Here is a 20,837-nt window from a genome sequence, read left to right on the forward strand (position 1 = left end):
TCATTACTACCTTGCCAACCACCCTCAAGACTACCCGACAACCGAGTTCTGTACAGCCAAATTATCTTACCACCTTCAGTTATGTACCGAAGATGTATCCTAACACACAGCATCGCAATTGCTATTTTTACGCATTGCATATTGTATTGTATCCCCTAACCCCAGAAAAAGAATCCCTTTTGATTTTCGCAAAACTTGTATGCATCAGATTGGATTGAGGCCGCGCCTAAGAGCGCGACCGAGTTTGGTGGAGTTGTTAGTTCGAAGTGGGCAACATCATCAGCAGGCCCAGGCTATTGCTTGGTCCAACTCGAGCTTGGTGGGGGACGGCCAGCTTAACGGGCAAGGTTTCAGCAAGCAAGAGGGCCACCCCCACGACGGAAAGGATAGCTCGGCCACTGGCGCCACAACCGCGACATCATCGGTCTGTGCACCGCCACGCCGAACCTCCGCCGACGCAACGACAGCTGCGAACCAGAGACCAGAGCTCCAGCATCTGCAACTGCTCGAAGCTTGTCTGGAGCCACTACCGAGTTCACCCGCCGCAACACCAAAGCTACAGTCTTCGCGGGATTTTGAATTGCCCTCGTCGCCGCTGTCATCATCGTCGCCGTCCTTGTTTTCTTCTTTTGCTGTTGATTCTCGGCCCTACGTGTTGCCGACCGAGTTGCCGTCGCCCATCAATACCACCCGGTCTTCCTCCCCAGCTCCTTCCATCAAGATGCCTCCGGTAAGCTTCTGAATATCTTGCAATAACATCATCCTGCCCATTGTCGTCTTGGTTTGGGTCGCATTTTGCGCGCATGTTCCCCCAATCTCCCCGGTTTCAGCGCATCAGCACGTTTCCGAAAAAGCATTTACGGCGATCGATTACTTTGCCAAGGCTTCAAAGAAACAACAATTGCGGCAATCAACTTCGAACAACCACACCTTGGGGCATACATGTTTTCCGCAGCCAACGATGATGACAATCCACTAACCAATTCCCACAGAAAGCTTCCCAGAATGGCGAGAAGCTGGAAGGCGAATATGGTACGTGCAGTTCAAAAGCTTCCCCTCATTCCTGTACACCCTAGCCTACCGCCTTTGCTAACTCGGTGTTCGGTATCTAGGCAAGATTTACTCGATATCAGGGTACGTTTGCGACCAACTATCTCTATGCCGACTCAGCAATCTTTCGACAATGACCTCTTTGATACCTGAATAATACCTGCTCTTGCCAATCCTAAGCTGGGATGTGACGAAATGCGGCTAACCAACGCGCCCCCTGTGGCAACGGCAACGACACAGGCCCGTCATTGTTGCCGAAGACATGATCGGTGTGGCCATGTACGAGCTTGTCAGGGTCGGTCACGACCAGCTTGTCGGTGAGGTCATTCGCATCAGCGGAGACCGTGCTACAATCCAGGTTTACGAAGAGACGGCCGGCGTGCAGGTCGGCGACCCCGTCCTTCGGACCGGAAAGCCCCTCTCAGTCGAGCTTGGCCCTGGTCTCCTCAACAACATCTACGATGGTATCCAACGTCCGCTCGAGAAGATCTCTGAGATGTCTCAGAGCATCTACATTCCTCGTGGTGTCGCGGCACCCGCCCTCGACCGCAAGAAGAAGTGGGACTTCACCCCTACCATGAAGGTTGGTGACCACATCTCTGGCGGAGACGTCTGGGGTACCGTCTACGAGAACTCGTTCATCAAGGTACACAAGATTCTGTTCCCTCCCAGGGCACGTGGAACCATCACCAAAATCGCCGACAAGGGCAGCTTTACCGTTGTGGACGAGATCCTCGAGGTCGAGTTCGACGGCAAAAAGACAAAGTACGGCATGATGCAGTCGTGGCCCGTTCGTGTGCCGCGTCCCACGACGGAGAAGCTCTCAGCCGATAGCCCTTTCCTTGTCGGCCAGCGGGTGCTGGACGCCCTCTTCCCCAGTGTTTTGGGCGGCACTGTCGCCATTCCGGGAGCTTTCGGCTGTGGCAAGACTGTCATTTCTCAGTCCGTGTCCAAATTCTCAAACAGTGACGTTATTGTCTACGTCGGATGTGGTATGTGTTAATTTTCTCTAGTTTAGGGATGTGGACAAGTTTTCCTTTTTTTTTTTTTTTTTTTTTTTTTTTTGGGCCGGCTTGTCAGCCTGACTAACCTTTTACTAACTTAACACCAAAATCACAGGCGAGCGAGGTAATGAGATGGCTGAAGTGTTGAAGGATTTCCCCGAGCTTGAGATTGAAGTCGAGGGCCGCAAAGAGCCCATCATGAAGCGTACCACCCTTATCGCCAACACATCGAACATGCCCGTGGCCGCGCGTGAGGCTTCAATTTACACTGGAATTACAGTAGCCGAGTACTTCCGTGACCAGGGCATGAACGTTGCCATGATGGCGGACTCGTCATCGCGATGGGCTGAGGCTCTCCGTGAAATTTCGGGTCGTCTTGGTGAGATGCCTGCTGATCAGGGTTTCCCTGCTTACCTGTCCGCCAAGCTTGCTTCCTTCTACGAGCGTGCCGGAAAAGTCAACGCCTTGGGTTCACCTGAGCGCGGTGGGAGTGTCAGCATTGTCGGTGCCGTCAGCCCTCCCGGTGGTGATTTCTCCGATCCCGTGACGACTTCGACCTTGTCCATTGTCCAGGTCTTCTGGGGTCTCGACAAGAAGCTGGCACAGCGCAAGCACTTCCCGTCCATCAACACTTCTCTTTCGTACAGCAAGTACACTATGATATTGGAGAAGTGGTACGAGAAGGAGCACCCCGACTTCCCGCGTCTGCGTGACCAGGTCAGGCAGCTGCTGTCTGACTCGGAGGAGCTGGACCAGGTCGTGCAGCTTGTCGGCAAGTCGGCGCTTTCGGACCCCGACAAGATCACGCTCGACATGGCCACGCTGCTCAAGGAGGACTTTTTGCAGCAGAACGGCTACAGTGACTACGACCAGTTCTGTCCCATCTGGAAGACGGAGTGGATGATGCGCCTGATGATGGGTTTTCACGACGAGGCGCAAAAGGCGATTGCACAGGGCCAGAGCTGGAGCAAGGTGCGCGAGGCTACTCAGGACCTTCAGGCCAAGCTCAAGAGCCTCAAGTTCGAGGTGCCGACCGACGGCGAAGAGGTTATTTGCAAGAAGGTATGCAGTTTGGCTTTCCACAAACCATCTCCCTTTTTTTCATCGGATTTGACAGTTCAAACGTAATATCTTGCTAATCATATGATACTTTCATAAAAACAGTACGAGGCCATTCGCAACGAAATGCTGGAAAAGTTTGCATCTGTCATGGACGAGTAAGGTAGAGATATGTCGGACCTTGTCTAGTTTGTTGTTAAGTTGCACGAGCGGAATGGGAGAGACGATGTGCGTATATAGAAGTACCAAGATACATTTTTACTTACCTGCTCTGCGATGACATAAATGCATTTGATGAGAAGTTGATCAGAACGTCTATAATACTCACTGGGATGAAACTCGACCTTATTGCTATACGCAAAAGTCTGTCGGAAAATGTTTGGGTTCAAGGCAGTCAAATTAACGGTATGGAGATTCGTTAAAACCATTCTTCTGTATTGCATTAGTGACGTTGAACTTCGTGACAACACCGCCTTGATGCTCAAAAAAAAAACATATTGAAGGGGGGGGTTCTTTTTTCCCCAGTGCAAAATCAGATTTGTTGAGTATGACTGATCGTAAATACAAAAGCTAGACTGCGGGGAGACTGAGTATAGAAAAGAAAGAAAAGACAAGAAAACGCATACTATAATTTCACTTGGTATCGTATCAACACAGTTTACATGTTTTAAAAATTAGCCGGGGAGGATGAAAGGTTCAGTTGGGAAGCTTGAGATTTTGGTTCGGCGGTTTACATCAACCCATGATTTTGTTGGGTGATTACACTTATTACAGGTGCTCCGTGAATTTCCCGGACACTCACTCGCTCGTATTTCTAAAGCGAGTTTTTGACCAAGGATAATGCAAAGTACTCTCCTCTGTTGATCTTGAGCTCGACATGGAACAGGTTTCCAAAGGGGGCAAGAGACCAGACCAAAATCAGAAGAAATGTAGTAAAGTTGGTTTTGATATGAGTCAAGTCCTCGATACAGCTGATATCCAGTGTGGTGAATTGTCAAATGCCAAGGTGCAATTCTGCACTTGTTAACGACTGAGATGAACCCAGATAACAGTACAGAAAATCTTTTTTTTATATATATAACAGGACCGGTAGATCGTCGTCGTAATCCATCTAAAAATTGAGAGAGGGCCAACATCAACTCGAGACGTTTGCAATGCCGATCAGCCAATTCTGTCCCGGTTGCAGATCCTCCCTGATACTCTTCCTCTCAACCTTATTTTTATTTTATTTTTTATTTTTTTATTCTTTTTCTTTCGTCTATTTTACTGACATGACTTGCCGTCTCCAGGGACGATAGAGGAGCAGCGGGAGCATGAACAACTCAAATAAAAAAATAAAAAACAAAAATAAAAGCTTGACAAATAAGGAAAGAAAAAAAGAAGAAAAGCAGTGGGGAAAAGCCGGGGTTGCAGCAACGGTATGGTTCATGACACAAAGGAAACTGTGGTCCTGGGGAGGTGTCAAAACAGTTATAGTTCTAGTTGCTCGTTAAACAGACACGACAATACATGATCGTTTTGGCATGCTTGAGCTTTCCAGGGGGTGGGGGTGTCAGTCCGGCAAGTCGGGGAGACATCTTTTATAGTTACCCATGAGGGTTATTGTTATTTTTCATGGCTTTGAAAATCAGATAGATTAATATGTCTCTTTTTATGGTGTTACACATGCATTCTTATTTTAAGACAAACGGGCACAACTTCACGCGGCATTGTAATTGTTTTTTTTTTTTTTTTTTAAAAAACACTTTCCATGTGTGTTATTGATCGCTCTTTGGAAAGAAGCTGAGTAACATCTTGGTATCAAATGCGCAACAAATTCATAATATAAACAGAAGACATAGGAAAAGAGGTAAGAAAAGAATATTAAAGTGGGCTGCTTCTAAAAAGCATGGAAAAGAATAAAAACAATAAGGTGAAAACCCCTTTTTCACGAGCAAAAACCCCCCAAAAGATCAAAAGTATATATGTCGATATACACAAGGCTAAATCTAGGCTAGCCAAAGAAGAGAAGGGCGAAAAAAAAGGGGAATATAAAAAAAAAAATAAACCGAATGAATTGTCGGGGTTATCATCTTTCTGGTTGTTAATTTTGCTGCTTTAATAAGTTTCGTCGGTAAAAATGGGGGGAACACGGTAAGAGAGAACAAGCCAAGCTCTCAAATCCAGGCAGCTCAATGCTGCGCTTGGATCCGGGTTTCACACCCCTTTTACTCAAGTCGTGTTTCATTCCCAGTAATTCTTTTTTTCCTTTGATGCCAGCCACCACAATGCCCAATACACCTCTCGGAGATGAAAGGGGGGAAGATGTAAAAGGAAAAAAAAAAAATGAAGAAAAAAAAAAGGTAATCCGCTTAAGCAGATCCAGGAGCCAGGCTGACAACCATGGGGCCGGCAACGATCATGTCATCGGTCAGCTTTCCGGTCAACGGGGCTTCCTTGGTGAGGGTGACGTAGACGACGCCGGCCAGGTTCTGGGGGATGACACATCCAGTGCCGGCGGTGAAGGCAGAGAAGGCGGTGCCTCCGATGATCTGGCCGTTGGTGAAACCGCAGAACTGCGCACCCTGTGCCTGTTCCGACTGGACGTTGAGGGTGTTGCCAGCCGACAGAGCAGAAGCCTGGGTGCCGGCAGCCATGGATAAGGAGGGGAAGGCCGTGATGGCAAGGTTGGATCCGTCCGGGCACGACTCGATGAAGGGAGCGGCGAGCGAGAAGACCTCCTTGGGGCTCAGAGCAGCGTCAAAGGCACCGGGGGAGCCGGCGAGCTGCGAGACGATGTTGATGGCGGTCTGGTGGCGGGCCTCGATGGTGAGGATGGAGCCAGCAGCCGAGAGGATGGACTTGTCCTTGACCAAGGGTGCGGCACCCAGGTAGGCCGAGATACCAACGCTCTCAAGCACGGATGCGGTACCCAACATGCCCGCGGCGTCGGTGAACTTGAAGTTGTACTTGCAGGGCTGGACGGGCTTGGTGCCGGCCTGAGCAATGGCGCTCTGCAGGAAAGTCACGTGGGCCTGCTCGCTCGAGCCGACGCCGAGGAGATCGGTAACTTGCTGGGGGGTAGCACCGAGAGCCTGGAACTGGGCGGCGGGGAACTTGGCGAAACCCTGCTGGTAGAAGGCGGCCTCGAGGTGCTCCAGGGTCAGAGCAAACTGCAGAATGTCGACGTCGGTAAGGCCCCCGGCGGGGTCGGCGGCCGGTGCGGCGGCCTGGCGCTTCTCGTAAGTACTCCTCGAGAAGAACCTTGACTGTGAGGGAAGAGCCGAAGCAAAGGCGGCCAAACCGGCGACCGCGAGGCCTGCTGTCTTGATGATGGAAGGCATGTTTGAAGTGATTAATGTCCTGTTTCCTGACTGGATATTTCTTTCTTTTCTTCTTTTTTTTCCCTTTTATATTCCCTCAAGGATATCGCTAGCGAGTGTGATAGTATTGGTTTCTCGACCAGGAGATGGCGTTGACGTAAAAAAAAAAAAAAAAAGTTATTAAAAATGGGGTATTAGTGAACACAAGAGTAGTAAAGTAGAGACCGACGGGTGTGAGCAGCAAAAAACCGATGATCCCAGGAAAGCAGACCAGCGCTTTTTCGGTGAATGATAGAAGGACAGATGTGAAGCAAAAAGGAATGCGTGGGGTGAAAGAAAGTAGGAGGCAGAGAGAAGGTTAAGAGTGGGAAAGGGGAGGTAATTAAGAAGCTTAAAACACCCACTACGGAAAAAAAAAACATGACAGGGGTAAACACATGTCGAACCCTCCATAAGCGAACAAACTTCACTGACGCTTTGAGACGGAAAGCCGGATGTGAAAGGGAACGGCGACAGCATAGACAAGGGTTGTCACATTTTAGCTCAGTGGGACTGCCAGGGCCGAAATGCCACCCCTGGCGGCAAGCTCTCCATCCGGTGGCCGGCGCGCCTTGGACGGGGGGGGGGATCTGAATCGAGACACCAAAGCGGGAAAAGAAATGATGGAAGGAAAAGACAAACCCCCCTTACTCCCAAGGTTTTCCATCAAGGGGGTTTAGCTTACCGTTGCGAGCTAGGTAGAGCCCTGCGCAAGAAAGAAAGAAAAAAGTGTATAGTTGCTTACCACCACTTGTCTGATCAGGATTTTTTTGTCTACTTTTTTTTCTGTTTTCTTGCGGCATCTACGGCCTTTGAACTCGGCGCAAGGATATGACAAGATGACCTGAACCACCTCGCCATTACTGAATTGCTTGCACTAGAATAGCCCGATAAAAAAAAAAAAAGAAAGGATTCGCTTCAAAAAATACCCTGTAACGAAGTGTGCCTCCCCCTCCCCTCGTCATCTGGTATACTGTATATAGACTGGAATAGGACTGAATTACTGTAGCCGCCACTTGGCGGGATCCTGAGGCAATCAACCACACAAGCCAAGAACCTGGCGGCGGCGGTGTTTACCAGATTCAGATGACAGCAGAACATACCATGTTCTCTCGTTCGGAGCCGGTAGGAGATACAGAGGGCCGATGGACCTTGAGTGTTTCGTTTCTCGGGATGCCTGCTCTGCTACTGCTCGCCGCTGCGACCGTCCGAGGTAACAGTTGTGGAGACAAAACAGGGACAAGAAAAAATATGTGTGAAGGAAAAGAGAGGAAGGGGATGGCATGCGAGCTAAGAACCACTTTTGGTGGAGTGAGAAATCTGTGCCCAACTTTTTTTTCTTTTCCCTTGCTTCTCTTTTTCTTCTTCTAATTTTCTGTTGATCGAAGCGAGAACAAACAGGTTCGTCCTTGGCAGTAACAACCTTTTCTTGCTAGCGAATGAAAGGACAAAGCTTGGCTCTTGTCAAGCAGACCAATGGAAGGTTGGGAGGCTGTTAAACGAGATGGTGTAGACAGCCCTTGGGTAACATGTTGCCATCGCGATAATCCTGGTCAGGTGTGGGAAGCCATATGTATACGAAAGTAAGAAAATAAAGAATTAAGGAACAAAATAAAGTGAACGTGTATCCTTGGAAGTGGGGAAAGCACCCAATGAGAAAGCCCGTGACACGGACTCCAAACTAGCCGTTTGCGTTTAAGCGCGGCTGACAAACAAACCCCAGACACAGGAGCTCTGGAGGGGTTCCCCTTCGAGTTTCTTACTGAATTGAACTTGGCGGGGTCCGTTTGCCCTGCCTAGTATGGGGCTCTGCCCGGACAGCGAGAGTGGACAGGGGGTGCTGGAACTTGCGCCTGTCTCAGGCTCGTTTCGGGGGGGGGGGGGGCGGCCCATGGGAGACCCGAGCACCGGCTGGGGAAATCTGCGACGCAATATTCTAATCCTGCTCCAACGGGTTTCTGATTGGGCAGATAGCTGGGGGGTTTTTTTTTTAATCCTCTTTTTATGGTTACCTTTTATCCTTCCCTTACAGATAGATACATGTTGTTTTTCCAATTTAAGCTCATACATGGTTTGGTAACACTACGATCGGGAAATAACCACGGTCCGCCTGCCCTCTCTCCACCGACAAAGCAATTTACCACGTAATCCTCGTGGGTTCCCAAGTGGCATTTACAAGTCTTGGCTTTCCACATGGGACGGATGCAAATTCAACTTTGTTTGCTGCAGGTCTTGGCACAACGGCTTTCTCCACTAGCCAATCTCTCAACGGGAACGTCAAGAAAATAAGGTGAAAGTATACGTACTTTGTTTTGGTACATTATATATTATCATAATCTTCGAAAAAGAGAAAAAAGAAAAAAAAAAACGGCTCTTTTTTGATCCATTGTTTCCTGTGGAGATAGTCATAGTTTGTTTACAAGGAATTCATGCAACTCAGTCCATGATGATGATGCCCGCCATGGTTTTGTAAACATCGATCTCGACCTTTTTTGGCTTTTTCCATCAGCCCAAAAGATCTCGCAACCGATTCCAGGTCCGGTCAAGATTGATTTACTACTGACCTTGAACTGCTTGCATATTTCCCCTGTCTGAAGTCCAAAGTTCCGATGAAGTTGGGTTGACTGACCATAATGACAGGCGATTTGATTTAGTCTCGCTAACTGGTTTCCAGAGATGGCATAGTTTCAATCTCAATCTCAATCGTAGAGAAGAAGCATATGCATGGGTGGCCTCTAAATTGCTCATCACGTCCCACCGGCGATCTAACTAGCAGATAGTTTGACTGCTTTCTTATCTGATGTCATTTCATCCTGGTCTGCCTCGTCTATCACCCGCGCCTGCGTACAGTACGTTGCAAGCATGGTTATAGGCAGGTAAGGTACCTACCTTACCTAGGTAGGTGTACCATACAACGAGGCCGGTGTGTCGTGCCTATGGGACCAAACATCATCTCTTCACACATGAACCTTTTTCATCTCGACAATCTCCAAAATTTTCTTATCTGTTTTTTCTTTCTTTCTTGCTTTCAACATCCCAACGGGCCAGGGTACCCCTGTGCGGAACAAAGTCCTTCAAAACTCCCGGGAGCCATTCTTGTTTCTCAAGGGGAGCGGGGACCAAAGACCAAAAAAAAAAAAAAAAAAAAAAAAAAACCCCTTCGCTTACCCTGCTAGTCTTACATGTTGACCCGCCTTTTCTTTTCCTTTCGTCTGGTCTCGTGCATCCAATATTGCGCGTTACAGGCGCTTCCGGGGTGAGCATTGTTACCCCTGGGCCACGAATTTGTATTGTATTCTACAACTTAAAATGGCGACCCGTCAAAGAACATTGCAAGCCCTGCTCACTTTGTTTTGGAGGAATTTGACAAGTTAAACAAGAAAAACGAGAGACGAAAAAAAATAAAACGACCGCAAAGAGGAAACCAACTCGACGTCTCGAAGAAAAACAAAAAAAAAAAAAAAGAAAAAAGATCGGCCTGCAAAACCCGGATGATCTACAGACAAATCTCAAATCTCAAATTTGATCCTCATCCGCCAATCCCCTGCCTTGCTTGCAACAGAAGATGCTCTCCCGATGCTTGTATAGTTTTGGCTACTTTGTAGATTTTCATTTAAGACGATCCCAGGCAGTTAACTGTGGCAACTTGCGCACCGAAGCTAGTGTCTCTCCACCCTCCATCTCTCTCTCTTATATCTGGCTGCGTGAACCTGTGTCTAGACTGTATTTGCACGTGTGGCTTGCTGATGTTCATCCTGCCGGCCCTCCTGATATCAAGGATAGCCCCCAGCCCGGCCGGATAGCTGTCCATCCATCCTAAATAACCTTCCTGCCATCAACCGTCGTTCGCTATGCTTGCCTCCCCTCTTCCCAGGAAGCGAAAGTGTGGCAGATCTCGAGAACCCAGCTCCCGGCAATTCTTGGGTAAGCAACATCTCGTTTCTTTTTCCATTTTTCCCCATCTGAATCTGAGCCGGTATTGCATACCCTTCCCTCTCATCACACATCTTAGGGGTCGCGACCCAGCGCCCCCTGCAAGGTGATCGCCATCATTTTTCGTCCCAATTTTATACCGGACCGTTCAGCTTTCTTTGGCTGAACGGGAGAGGGGTGACCGCACGGTTTGGTGGCCGAAATTGCCGGATAATGTCCCCCTTGCTCATGAAAGTCTTGTTCCGATATGTGCATCCCTTGTACGTATATTCCTTGATTCCGCCGGATGGGTGATGAGTGCTGGGAAAGTAAGAAGAAGAAAAAAAAAAAATAACAACAGGAGAAACTCGGACTAGCGAGCAAAACGGGTCCAGTTTGTCGACAGTATTCTGAGCATTTTTAAAAAGCAAGCCTGCAACTGTACCGGGTAAATAGATCAACCGTATCTGCCGGCGAGTTTGATCCAGGACTGCCTGTATTGTCACATAAATCGAGACTTTCCGCGATCCTGATTATGGCCGCCAGCAGCTCCGTTCTCACATGCAACAAACAAAACAACTCATACAAATATCATTTTTCAAGGCGAGTATTTCTTCTTCCCCAACCTCCATCAGCAACATAATATCAATGACTCTTCTTATTTGTTCTAACGCTATATTTGTTCTCGAGGTTTAAGTGATGTTAAATTATTGACCAAAGACGACAGGCACATAACAAAAACAGAAACAATATACCACGACTTTTACTTATAATGATCAGCTAACCTCCCCATCATATGCACCTGCGAGCGTTCAACGCAGCCGTTGGACCCCTGACGCGCCACTCCATACTGCGTCTTGACTGTTCGATGGCAAAGAGCCAACTGAGTCTGCACCATCATTAATGGCACTCCAAAATGGCAAACTTATTCCCATGCACAACAAGCCCAAAAATCCAAACAGCTCTTAATAGAGTATACTAAAATACTCGGGCATAGTCACATGTTCCATCGTAGAACTCTCAAACTGCGGAAACCGTCGCTCAAAGAGCATACGGGTTGAGAGACCGAATGGTTAAGCACCTGAGGAAATGGGTCAGCATTTATCATAACCGAAACATGGAGACAACGATGGACCGGAATACTTACGGTGGGCTCTTGCTGAGATCCGTTTTGAGGATTACAGGCACGCGCGCCATCTCGGTGACGTCTTGGATATATTCGCCACCCTCCTCCCTCAACTTGAAAAGGCTGAGGTACTTCTCCTTGTTCGACAGGCGACTCTCTGCCGGCTCGACAGCGGGCACCTTGGACTCCGACTTTGTGCGGTGAAGGGTCCCGACGGCACTGGTTCTAGCAGGGGAGCCTGGGACACTCTGGGTTGGACGTTCGGCGAGCGATGCGCCGGCCATGGCCTCAGTAATGTCTGAGCCGTTATCCTCATCGTCGTCGAAGAGCGCATCAACGTCATCCGTCGAAATAGTGCCCGTCTCGGTCTGCTTGCGCGCCGCCTCTTCTCGCTCCTTCTTGGCCCGCTGGGCCTCCTCTGCATGACGTGCAGCCGCCATGGCGTTGCTGACACGCTGCGAGGCGGCAGCCTTTGGACGCTCGTCCTCCGGCACGTAAGCCGAGCTTGGAACGCCCTTCTCCCAGTAAAGCTCCAGAACACGCTTCTCCTTGCGGAACTCCGCCTTTTTGAGTGGCAGCTGATCGCAGTGCACACGTTTCTCAAAACCCCATTCGGGAATAAGAACGTCAAACGCAGATTCGTACACGCAAATGACGATACCTTCACTGATGAGCTCTCCGTGGGCATCCTGGCGTACCTTGTCCATCTTGCGGCAAGACTCAATGTGGATGCTCTGCTCCTGGGCGTTCTGTGCCGAGTCCTTCTTAGTATTGCAGGACTCGACGGTCTTAACGAGGTTCTCAAGATCCTCGTTGTACTCAACCTTGCCCTCGGACAAGATGGAGTCAAGCTGGCGGTGAACCATGATGTCCGCATAACGCCTTGTAGGGCTGGTGAAATGAGTGTAAAGCGGCAGGTTAAGCGCGTAGTGAGGCCACAGCTGTTTGGCCAGTTTGCCAGCAATGAAGTACTTGGCCCTTTGCATAGACTTGAGCAGCAACGTCTCGATACCCTTCCTGATGTCTTCGTTGTCAACCTTGAACAGGCTGTTCTGAAGAGCACCGCTGCTCGACGTGTCTAGTTCGTAACCGAGTGAGTTCATGCGCTCGGCAATGGTCTGCAGACGACGCGGATTCGGCGGTGCGTGCCTACGCAGGAGCGCCTTTTCGGGCAACCCCTCGGCAAGGCGCTGTGCGACAGCGGCGTTGACCTTGTGCATCAGCTCCTCGACCAACTCGGTCGCTTCCTTGGAATCGAAAATGTTGTGCTCAATGGGAATGTTCTCATCATCCAGTTGCTTGAAGAGCCGAAGTGGCGCGATTGGCTCTCCGCCAGCGCCCAGACGGGCTTCCCGGAACTTCTGTGCGACAGCCTGGAAAGAGTTAGTAAGGCCCAATCTGATATCTGTAACCACATGCCTGGGCAATGAAACTTACATTAAGGATCTGAACATCTTTCTGTGACACGACATCATGGCTGAACGCAGAATCGCTCGACAAGGCCGTGTTGATCTCATCAAGGCTAAGCTTGCCGCCAGATTTGATTATACTCTTACCAATCCAAGTGTCGCCGTCTGCCACAACACCATTGTGGGGATTGACCTGGAACACGACACTGACGGTCAAACGCTCCTCGGACGGGTCAAGAGAGCAAACTTCCTTTGCCAATTTGGGTGGCAGGAGTGCGCATGTCCTGTTAATCAAGTGGACTGCAGTTCCACGCTTCTTGGCCTCACGGTCAACCAGTGAGTTGGGCTTGATAAAGTGGGCGACGTCAGGCACGTGAATGCCGATCTCGATCTTGCCGTCGGGTTTGGTCTTTACGTGAACAGCATTGCCTAGTTCTGTAGAGCCGTCGATGTCAATGGTGAAGGTCTTTTCGTCCCGGAAGTCACGACGCTCGCCAATGGCGGCCTCGTCCTCTTTGGCGATCGACCACTCTTGAAGTCCAACGCTGCGCAGAACAGCATCCGAGAAGTCATCCGAGGAGAAGTTGTTGTCACGGAGCAGCGCATCCGTCTCAACCTTCAGGTCACCCATCTTACCAAGCTGCTCGACGAGTATTCCGAAGGGGTGGAGCGATGTGATAGGCCACCTCTTGATGCAGGCAACAAAGATGCGATCGGCATAGTCCATGTGCTTCTCGACGAAGTCCCGAGGAGCCTGCTCAGTCGGAATGGCAATGAGGGGAACGCGTTTGTCCGTAGGCTTGAACCAGACAATCTTTGGCTTCTCCTGGTGGCGGCTGTCTTGATGACGGCCGCCATCCCTGGCAGCACGCTCCGCCTCTTGTTTCTCCTTGGTGGCCTGGCTACTGGGACGCAGCAGACCCAGGGTACCAGAGAACATTTGGCCCGCGACACGCTCGATGACAGCAACAATATGGCCAGCGTACAGTGGCTTCTGCTCGTCGCTAATCTCCTCTTCCTCAACGAGCAGAAGGCTTTGGCCTTCAACCTCGACGTCGTCATTCTTCTTCTGCGTCGGGCGCTGCCTCAGACTACCACGGCGGCGGATGCCACCTTCTCCAGCGTTTCCATCCTCACCGTTGGCATTGTTCTGGTTTCCACCGTTGGTAGAGCCAGAACGAGTGTCGGTAATGTCCTTCCGCTTCTTCTTCTCTTCCTTCTCACGTTTCTGTCCCCAGACTTCATCAACATCAAGGAGCTCGACGGCTACAAGATCGCCTTCCAGGGCGCGATTACGATCCTTGCTTCCGCAAATGAAGATATCCGCGTCAAGTAGACCATCCTGGGTCGAGACATACGCGTCACTACGGTTCTTTTTATTGACGCGAAGGATACCAGAAACAAGCTGCCCATCTCCAAGGAGGGCAGGAAGGGTTGCCTGGGGCAAATAGGGGGTAAAGAGCGTCTTGCGCTGCTGCTGCTGAGGTTGCTGACCCATCTGAGGGGCGTGTTGGCTGCCTTGCAGACCAACCAAGTGCTGACCATTCATCTGCGCAGCCTGCAGAGCTTGGAGCTGCTGGATCTGCATAGGAGTCAACTGTTGCTGTCCGGCGTACATACCAGGAATCATCATCTGGCCTGGCATCTGCACAAGCTGAGGCTGCCCTGGGTACTGGAAAGCGCCAATGGGTGCGCCTTGCTGGCTCATGGAGCCACGAGAACGGTGGCCCTGTTGCTGGAAGCCTTGTTGCTGTTGGTCACCTTGACCACCCTGGTTGTTGCGCCAGTTGCTGTCAAAGTTGCGGGAAGAAGAACGACCGTGTCCACCACGACCGCCATCACCCGACATGTTGCCCCGGCCACCACCACGGCCCACGGCCATGCTCTGGCTCCTACCGTGACCGCCGCCTCGGCCCCGAGACGAAGGGCCTTGCGGCGCTTGGTTCTCGGCGGCAGGCTGAGCGGCAGGCTTGCTATCTTCGCCCGGAGTTTCGGCCGAGGTAGATGGATCAGATGCATTGGGGCCAGGGAACTGAAAGCCGGTCGTTGTGCGCTTCTGCTGGGCGAGCTCAGCTGCCTTCTTTGCGTCTGCAAGCGCCAAAGAGTGTCTTCTCTGGTGACCGCCACCGGAACCACCTCCTCCGCGACCTCCACGACCGCCACCAGAGTTTTCGCGGCCTTGACCTGAGGTGGTCTCGAAGTTGAAGGCAGAGCCCGATGCACCCGACGAGGGAGCCGGAGGCGGTCCAATACCCATGTTCGGAAGAGCCGACTGATTACGGCGATGTGAGAGAGGGTGAGAAGGAGCTTGCTGCATGCTAGCCTGCTGCTGCGCCTGCTGCTGCTGCTGCTGTTGTAGCTGGTTCGGGAATTGAAAACCGCCCTGGGGGCCCATGGCGGGCTGCAAAGGATTGAATGCGCCGCCAGGCATACCTTGCCCTGGAAGCATGCCTAGATTGACATATTGCTGCTGTGCCTGAAGCTGCTGCTGCTGCTGCTGAAGTAGCTCGATCTGTTGCTGGATGGCTAGTTGCTCCACTGGAGATGCTACCTGTCAGTTTCCTGGCTCAATGTCGGGCGATTCATGCATGAAGTATAGACGAGGGGTCATCGAGTCACTAACTGTTGGGATTGGCAAACATGCTCATCAGTGGAGTTAACTCTGATGGGCTGCGGCGATGGGCAATGTGCAAGCGACGGCCAGCCGGACCAGCAACACCGCCAGCTTGAGGCTGGGGCTGTTGTTGAGCCTGTTGCGGCTGCTGCTGCTGTTGCTGCTCCATGATTACGGAGATGACAAGGCAGCAGAACCAGGCTGCACGCTAAATGTCTTGGAGGGGCAAACTTAGTGTTTGCTACAGTGAATTGAGGTTTTCTTGAGTGTATTTGGCGGTCGCGCGTGACGACTTGTGTGGATGAGTGGTTATCAGTGGTGTTAGATGTAGGTGTTGTGGAATTGAGCTTCGAGCTTCAACTTGTATATCTGTCCAAGCAGCGGGGTCGTGGGAGAAAAAAAGTGTGTTATTGGGAGGCTGAGAGCTTAACAAAAAAAGACGGTACAGATAGCTGTTGGATTCAAGCGTGGGGTCGAGAGAGAGAAACGGCAAGCAGATTGGCAGTAAGTAACGACGCAGTGTCAAATTTGCATGTGGCAGTAAAGGACCGATGGGGGAAACGGTATGCAAAGGAACGTGTGCGAGGGAATGTGTAGAGAGTCGAACGGGTGTTAGGGACAGAGAGACGTGGCAAGCACGATGATGATGATGGACAAGAAGTGAGGGCAAAGAAGAAGAAGAGAGGGAGGAGGAAGTGGATGAAAATGATGATGTATTTCGTCCTTGCCCATTTTGCTTGGGTCGCTGGACTGGGCTGGACTGGGCGTCCGTCGCCGTCAAAAAAGCCACTACCCCAGAGCAGCCACTCACCTGTTGCTATTCAGCACATGCCCCACCAGTGCTTCAAGGTCAGCAAATCAGAAAGTGCCGGTAGGCTCCACTTGGCAACGCTCACGGCCCCAAGATGGGGGGGTCGACCCCTAGGACAGGGATTTAGGAGCTCTGCTAGTGCTAAGGTTACAATGTTTCTCTCCTCCAAGGTGGCTACCATCCGTGGATACGAAACCAACACCAGGTTGCCTCGGAAGGGTGAAGCTGTTTGATGGAGATGCTCAAACAGGAATTCGAATCACAAATCCTGGCGCCCAGTTTACCGAAAAAAGGAAAAAAAGTACCACGTAAAAGATTACGTTATTTTGCACAAACTGTATCATTAGGTGTGCACGAAATAGTTGAAAAATGGTTATCCGAGTATCCACGCCACCTGATTGAGGGGCCAGTCCAGTAGCTCTCAACATCGGGCCTCGAATAGTTGCTTTGCTGCTGCAGTTCACGGGCCATGTCTGAACCGTGGGGCGCTACTGGCTGGCCCCAGCACATCCGGTTGCGCTCAAAGATCAGGAAGCAAATGCAAATGCATAGAACCGAAAGATGGACTTGTGCAGCCCTTGCTACAGTATTTTGTTGTTGAAATTGCCGAGACACCGATAGAAAAATTACAAAGAAACAAAAAAGAAAGAAAAAAACAGCGGAGCATGAAAATAAGATAAATCAAACAATGATTGTATGCGAGTGGTTTCTGAGCACTGGGCAAGTGTTCTGAAGAAATACGTGTCCAATACTAAAAAAAGGTCAACGTGCGTCTCCAACCTACAATTGGACCCCAAAGTTTCAAGTGTCGGGCGGAAGCTTTGACCATCACATAAACGCGTGCCGCATTTCTAGCATTAGCCTTGCCTTCTGAGTTGCTTGGCTACAAAGCCAAAAAGCCTACTCATATGCACGTGATATACCTAAACTTGCGCGCGCGCGGGGCGAAAAAGGAAACCTAAAGCGACGCCCGGCCACCGCCATTAACGGGTAGCGGCAGAATTCCAAAAGTCGCCGAAGCTCCTAGCTTGCTTCCGGTGTTCATTGTCTGGAGGTGCAAATTGTCAACCAGAACTCCCATTCCTGGTAAGTTTTGCCCGTTTCCGAGCTGCTGCTGCATGGACCGCCGGGCTTGAGAAATTACGGATTGTGCAAACTGACACTTCTACTTGTTATCCTCAGCTCTTTGGGTCGTGCAGCCAAACGCAGAGAATGGCAAATTCATCCCCACCGACGCGTCTTCAACGCGACGTTCGTCCCTCTTCGGCAAATCGTCTGAGCTACCCATGGGGCGCAAACGTAGACTTCGACCTCGAACAATTAACCCTTGAGGATCGCAATTCCGAGGAGAGCCACAGAAGAGGTCTAGCACATGCAAGGCAATTTCATGCCAACCTACGAAAGACAGCCGTGGATGTCTTGAATCAATATCACCTCCAAGAAGAGCAACAGCGAGTGAAGCTTGAGCAAGAGCGGGAAGAGGCCAGGTTACGGGCCGAAGCACAACTTGCCGCCGAACGCCAAAGATTGGAAGCACTCAAGGCGAAGACCATACCCGTACCACCGCCACCAATAACAAAGCCTGAGCCTGAGCATGAGCCGCCCAAGGTGACCGAAGAGGCTCCTAAACCCCAAGCTACTCAACCATCTGCCAATGGGCAAACCTCACAAGCTCCTACCGGCAGCCAGAAGCATGCAGACCTGAGTGCTCCGAAACCACCGACTATCCAAAAACCTGCCTCGGGTCTCTTCGGATCAACACAGGGGAACACGCAACCTTTCCAACCACAAGCGACGACGATCAAGGAGCCCCTAAATGCACAGGCACAGTCTAATATACCCACAACCACACCCGCTACAACAGCGGCGGTTGCGAAGCCACCCCCTATCGCCGAAGCTCCCAAGCCTGACCGCCATGTGGAGGTTCATCTGAATCTCAAGCAGCTCAGAGTCTTCATGGAACAGCAGAGAGGGAGGAATGCGCAACTCAAGAAGAACATGGGAGACATGCGCCGATTTATCAGAGTGAAGATTGGGCAGTTGACACCAGGCGCCAATAAAGAGCAAGCCGAGGATATAAAGAAAAGACTGCGTGAGGCCCTGAGTGGCGAAACACCCAGTGAACCGGAAGATCCCAACAAATTCCTGCTTCAGCCTAGGAGTCCTGTTGAAGGGGCGCAAAACAATAGCCCGTACTTGCCATCACTATATCTTTACCTGCTCAACGTCTTTGCGAAAGCAGTGATAGCACAATTTGTCAACGAATGCGGCGCAAAACCGCAGGCAGCAGATCCTATCGGTACTCTTGTGGCCAAGGTCTTTGCGGACCCCGAGTTCCACTGGCGAGGAGGGTCAATGATTGATATTCTGTTGGCGAAATTCAGGGTCTCCTGCCCAGTTCTCTTTGGTTTCCGAGGAAACGACAAGACGGAACAGGGCAGGCTCCGTGTTGGCTGGAGGAAGGACAAGGGCGGTAGCTGGGACGCTGAGCAAACTCATGTTGACCGCATGACGGGCTTGGGCGCTGGATATGCGGCCATAGCACTTCGCGACTTCGCCAGGGTCAAGCTCAAAAACCCCTACCCACCCTCAAATTACTGGACTGCGCTGGCCAGGATTATCAACACCCCTGCGAACGAAATCTCTGACACGCAGTGCTATGTTCTCAAGGCCATGATTGAGAATCATGAAAAGCGATTTATTCAGTTCTACGGCACCGCTGCGGTTGCTGCTCTCCGTGTTGCGCTCGTCGAGTTTCCTGCAAAGGTACAGAAGAAGTCGGCAGCGGTCAGTGCGCTGCCTGTGCTGGCTCAAATTTTGAAACGAGACACTGGTCTGAACCTGCTGTGATATGGCTGGCACCAGGAAAGCACTACTTGTGGGATTTAAGTACTACCTGGCCTAAGATTTTTGTGTCGAGCGTTGTGCACTAGCTTGTGTAACAATCAGCGTTCTGGAATTATCTTGGCCTTATTATGGCTTTTTATGACGGCGTATACGGTTCATTGTATGGGTTTGGATAAATAGATTAAGCATGTAGCATATATTGGACCTGGTCTGGTCCATAATTACTAGAACTGCCAAACTGGACTCTCGTGCTCATGTTGCAGCTATAGCCTTAGCAGTATCACTACCAATATACAGTTATCATCACGTCAACTGGGAGAGAATGCGTTGTATTTGTAAACAAGGTCCGATATTTCTTCCAAATTAGCTATCCATTGGCAAAGAGTAACCGCTAAACTAGGCCTGTTTTACCCATCAAAATTTCACCTCCAAGGCTGCAAAATAACATAAACCAACCCAGGGAATAAAGAGTCCCACTAACATTAAAACCAGATGTCCCATCATAACACGAGCAACAAGATCAATAACAAAATTAGTACAAATATGAGAACTCCTATGCAGAAGCTGCTCCATCGATCCTCGTTGCGCCGGATGATGTACTGCATCTTCTGCATACCAGTCTGAAGCCTGTCGCCGACCCGGTCCGCAAGACCATCAGCCACCTCGAGCATCTCTCTCTGCTCCTCGAGTTCGCGTCCCATGTCGTCCGCCTGCCGGCGCAAATTTCCAACTGTCTGGAACACTTCATCCAGGTCCTCCTCCTGCTCGCGCATCATGGTCAACTGCTGCCTCTGTTCGAACTCGGCGTAGTTGTCAGTGCCGTCCCCGTCGGGGATGGCAAAATCGTCAGGGTTTGGCAGGCCGCCCGCGCTGCTCTTGGCACCCCCGGCTGCGGAACGCTTGCCCGTCCCTGACGCAGCGGCGGCCGCCGTGGCCTTGGCTAGCTCCTCTCGCATGTCTTCAATCTCACCCCCGACCTCCTGCACCAGCCGCTTCCGGCGGGTAACCTCGGCGGCATTGAGGCCGAAAGCTGCTGGGTTGGCCTCTACGGCCTTGACTGATTCGACCAAGTCGGCTAGATCCTCTGCCAGACTTGATAGGGCGGATTCGAGGTCGGACCGCGCCGAAGACAGCTCGGGTGATGTTGCTGCCGTGGTCAGGGATCGGATCCGTAGGTAGGAGGCGAACAAAGGCCGGGCTGAGCCCAGCTGTGTAAGAACATCTCTAATGGAGCGAACCGTAATTATTAGTTCCACTTTCTCGTCACTTTCGGCTGAAGTCGGCGCAGCTGTCGGGGCTACTTACTGTTGGACCTGGAGGAACGGGTCCCCGTCATTAGTGGAGGACATCATCCTGCAAATAGTGTTGCTCCGGCTGTCATTTGAATCAAATCATCCCGCCTGCTTCGTGCTCATACTACGAGACTGTGGTTGGTTTGAGCAATGTGAAGTGTGACGTGTATGCAGGGTAGGTAAATGTGTGGTGGTGACGCGCTTCGTTCGGACGGACCCAAGGTTCCCTAGCAATCGTCTCGCCTTCTCGCCGCACGATCTACTCAATGTGGGTCCGCTTGGAACTACCACGACAGTGCGAATGCACAAACCAACAAACGTTGCTGTCCCGCTCGCCGCACCCGCCCAAATACCCCTCACAACCGGCGGTAG

The 20,837-nt window shown here is 50.9% G+C and overlaps 5 protein-coding genes across 5 annotated transcripts; 2 read left to right on the forward strand and 3 right to left on the reverse strand.

Moving 5' to 3' along the window:
• Window positions 1-199: 199 nt before the first annotated feature.
• PgNI_03494 (uncharacterized protein) lies at window positions 200-3,391 on the forward strand (the record flags this gene model as incomplete). The annotated part of the gene is made up of 6 exons (XM_031123548.1): window positions 200-730; window positions 993-1,032; window positions 1,113-1,134; window positions 1,291-2,042; window positions 2,170-3,116; window positions 3,219-3,391. 6 exons carry the CDS (start codon window positions 200-202, stop codon window positions 3,273-3,275), a joined length of 2,349 nt encoding a protein of 782 aa, XP_030984193.1. The 3' UTR covers window positions 3,276-3,391.
• A 2,073-nt stretch (window positions 3,392-5,464) lies between these two features.
• PgNI_03495 (uncharacterized protein) lies at window positions 5,465-6,436 on the reverse strand (the record flags this gene model as incomplete). Its single annotated transcript, XM_031123549.1, has 1 exon — window positions 5,465-6,436. The coding sequence occupies one exon, from the start codon at window positions 6,434-6,436 to the stop codon at window positions 5,465-5,467; it is 972 nt and encodes a 323-aa protein (XP_030984192.1).
• A 4,574-nt stretch (window positions 6,437-11,010) lies between these two features.
• PgNI_03496 (uncharacterized protein) lies at window positions 11,011-16,281 on the reverse strand. Its single transcript, XM_031123550.1, has 4 exons — window positions 15,525-16,281; window positions 12,930-15,439; window positions 11,514-12,865; window positions 11,011-11,447 (listed from the first exon to the last, which is right to left on the reverse strand). Exons 1-4 carry the CDS (start codon window positions 15,682-15,684, stop codon window positions 11,408-11,410), a joined length of 4,062 nt encoding a protein of 1,353 aa, XP_030984195.1. The 5' UTR covers window positions 15,685-16,281; the 3' UTR covers window positions 11,011-11,407.
• A 1,257-nt stretch (window positions 16,282-17,538) lies between these two features.
• Window positions 17,539-19,176, forward strand: PgNI_03497 (uncharacterized protein; the record flags this gene model as incomplete). The annotated part of the gene is made up of 1 exon (XM_031123551.1): window positions 17,539-19,176. The coding sequence occupies one exon, from the start codon at window positions 17,539-17,541 to the stop codon at window positions 19,174-19,176; it is 1,638 nt and encodes a 545-aa protein (XP_030984194.1).
• Window positions 19,177-19,490: 314 nt separating this feature from the next.
• PgNI_03498 (uncharacterized protein) lies at window positions 19,491-20,661 on the reverse strand. Its single transcript, XM_031123552.1, has 2 exons — window positions 20,479-20,661; window positions 19,491-20,397 (listed from the first exon to the last, which is right to left on the reverse strand). The coding sequence occupies exons 1-2, from the start codon at window positions 20,523-20,525 to the stop codon at window positions 19,674-19,676; spliced, it is 771 nt and encodes a 256-aa protein (XP_030984197.1). The 5' UTR covers window positions 20,526-20,661; the 3' UTR covers window positions 19,491-19,673.
• Window positions 20,662-20,837: the final 176 nt, after the last annotated feature.

Source organism: Pyricularia grisea (genome assembly GCF_004355905.1).
Source record: "Pyricularia grisea strain NI907 chromosome Unknown Pyricularia_grisea_NI907_Scaffold_2, whole genome shotgun sequence".
In the NCBI taxonomy this organism is placed as follows: Eukaryota; Fungi; Ascomycota; class Sordariomycetes; order Magnaporthales; family Pyriculariaceae; genus Pyricularia; species Pyricularia grisea.

What these genes read in the sequence shown, in the direction of transcription:
- PgNI_03498 (XM_031123552.1), bottom strand. Translation starts at nt 20,525, where the DNA reads ATGATGTCCTCCACTAATGACGGGGACCCGTTCCTCCAGGTCCAACA. An exon ending in CCGTTCCTCCAGGTCCAACA is followed by an intron (nt 20,398 to 20,478) that starts GTAAGTAGCCCC and finishes TCGCTCCATTAG; the next exon opens with AGATGTTCTTACACAGCTGG.
- PgNI_03496 (XM_031123550.1), bottom strand. Translation starts at nt 15,684, where the DNA reads ATGGAGCAGCAACAGCAGCAGCAGCCGCAACAGGCTCAACAACAGCCC. An exon ending in AAGATGTTCAGATCCTTAAT is followed by an intron (nt 12,866 to 12,929) that starts GTAAGTTTCATT and finishes AACTCTTTCCAG; the next exon opens with GCTGTCGCACAGAAGTTCCG. An exon ending in GATCTCAGCAAGAGCCCACC is followed by an intron (nt 11,448 to 11,513) that starts GTAAGTATTCCG and finishes CCATTTCCTCAG; the next exon opens with GTGCTTAACCATTCGGTCTC.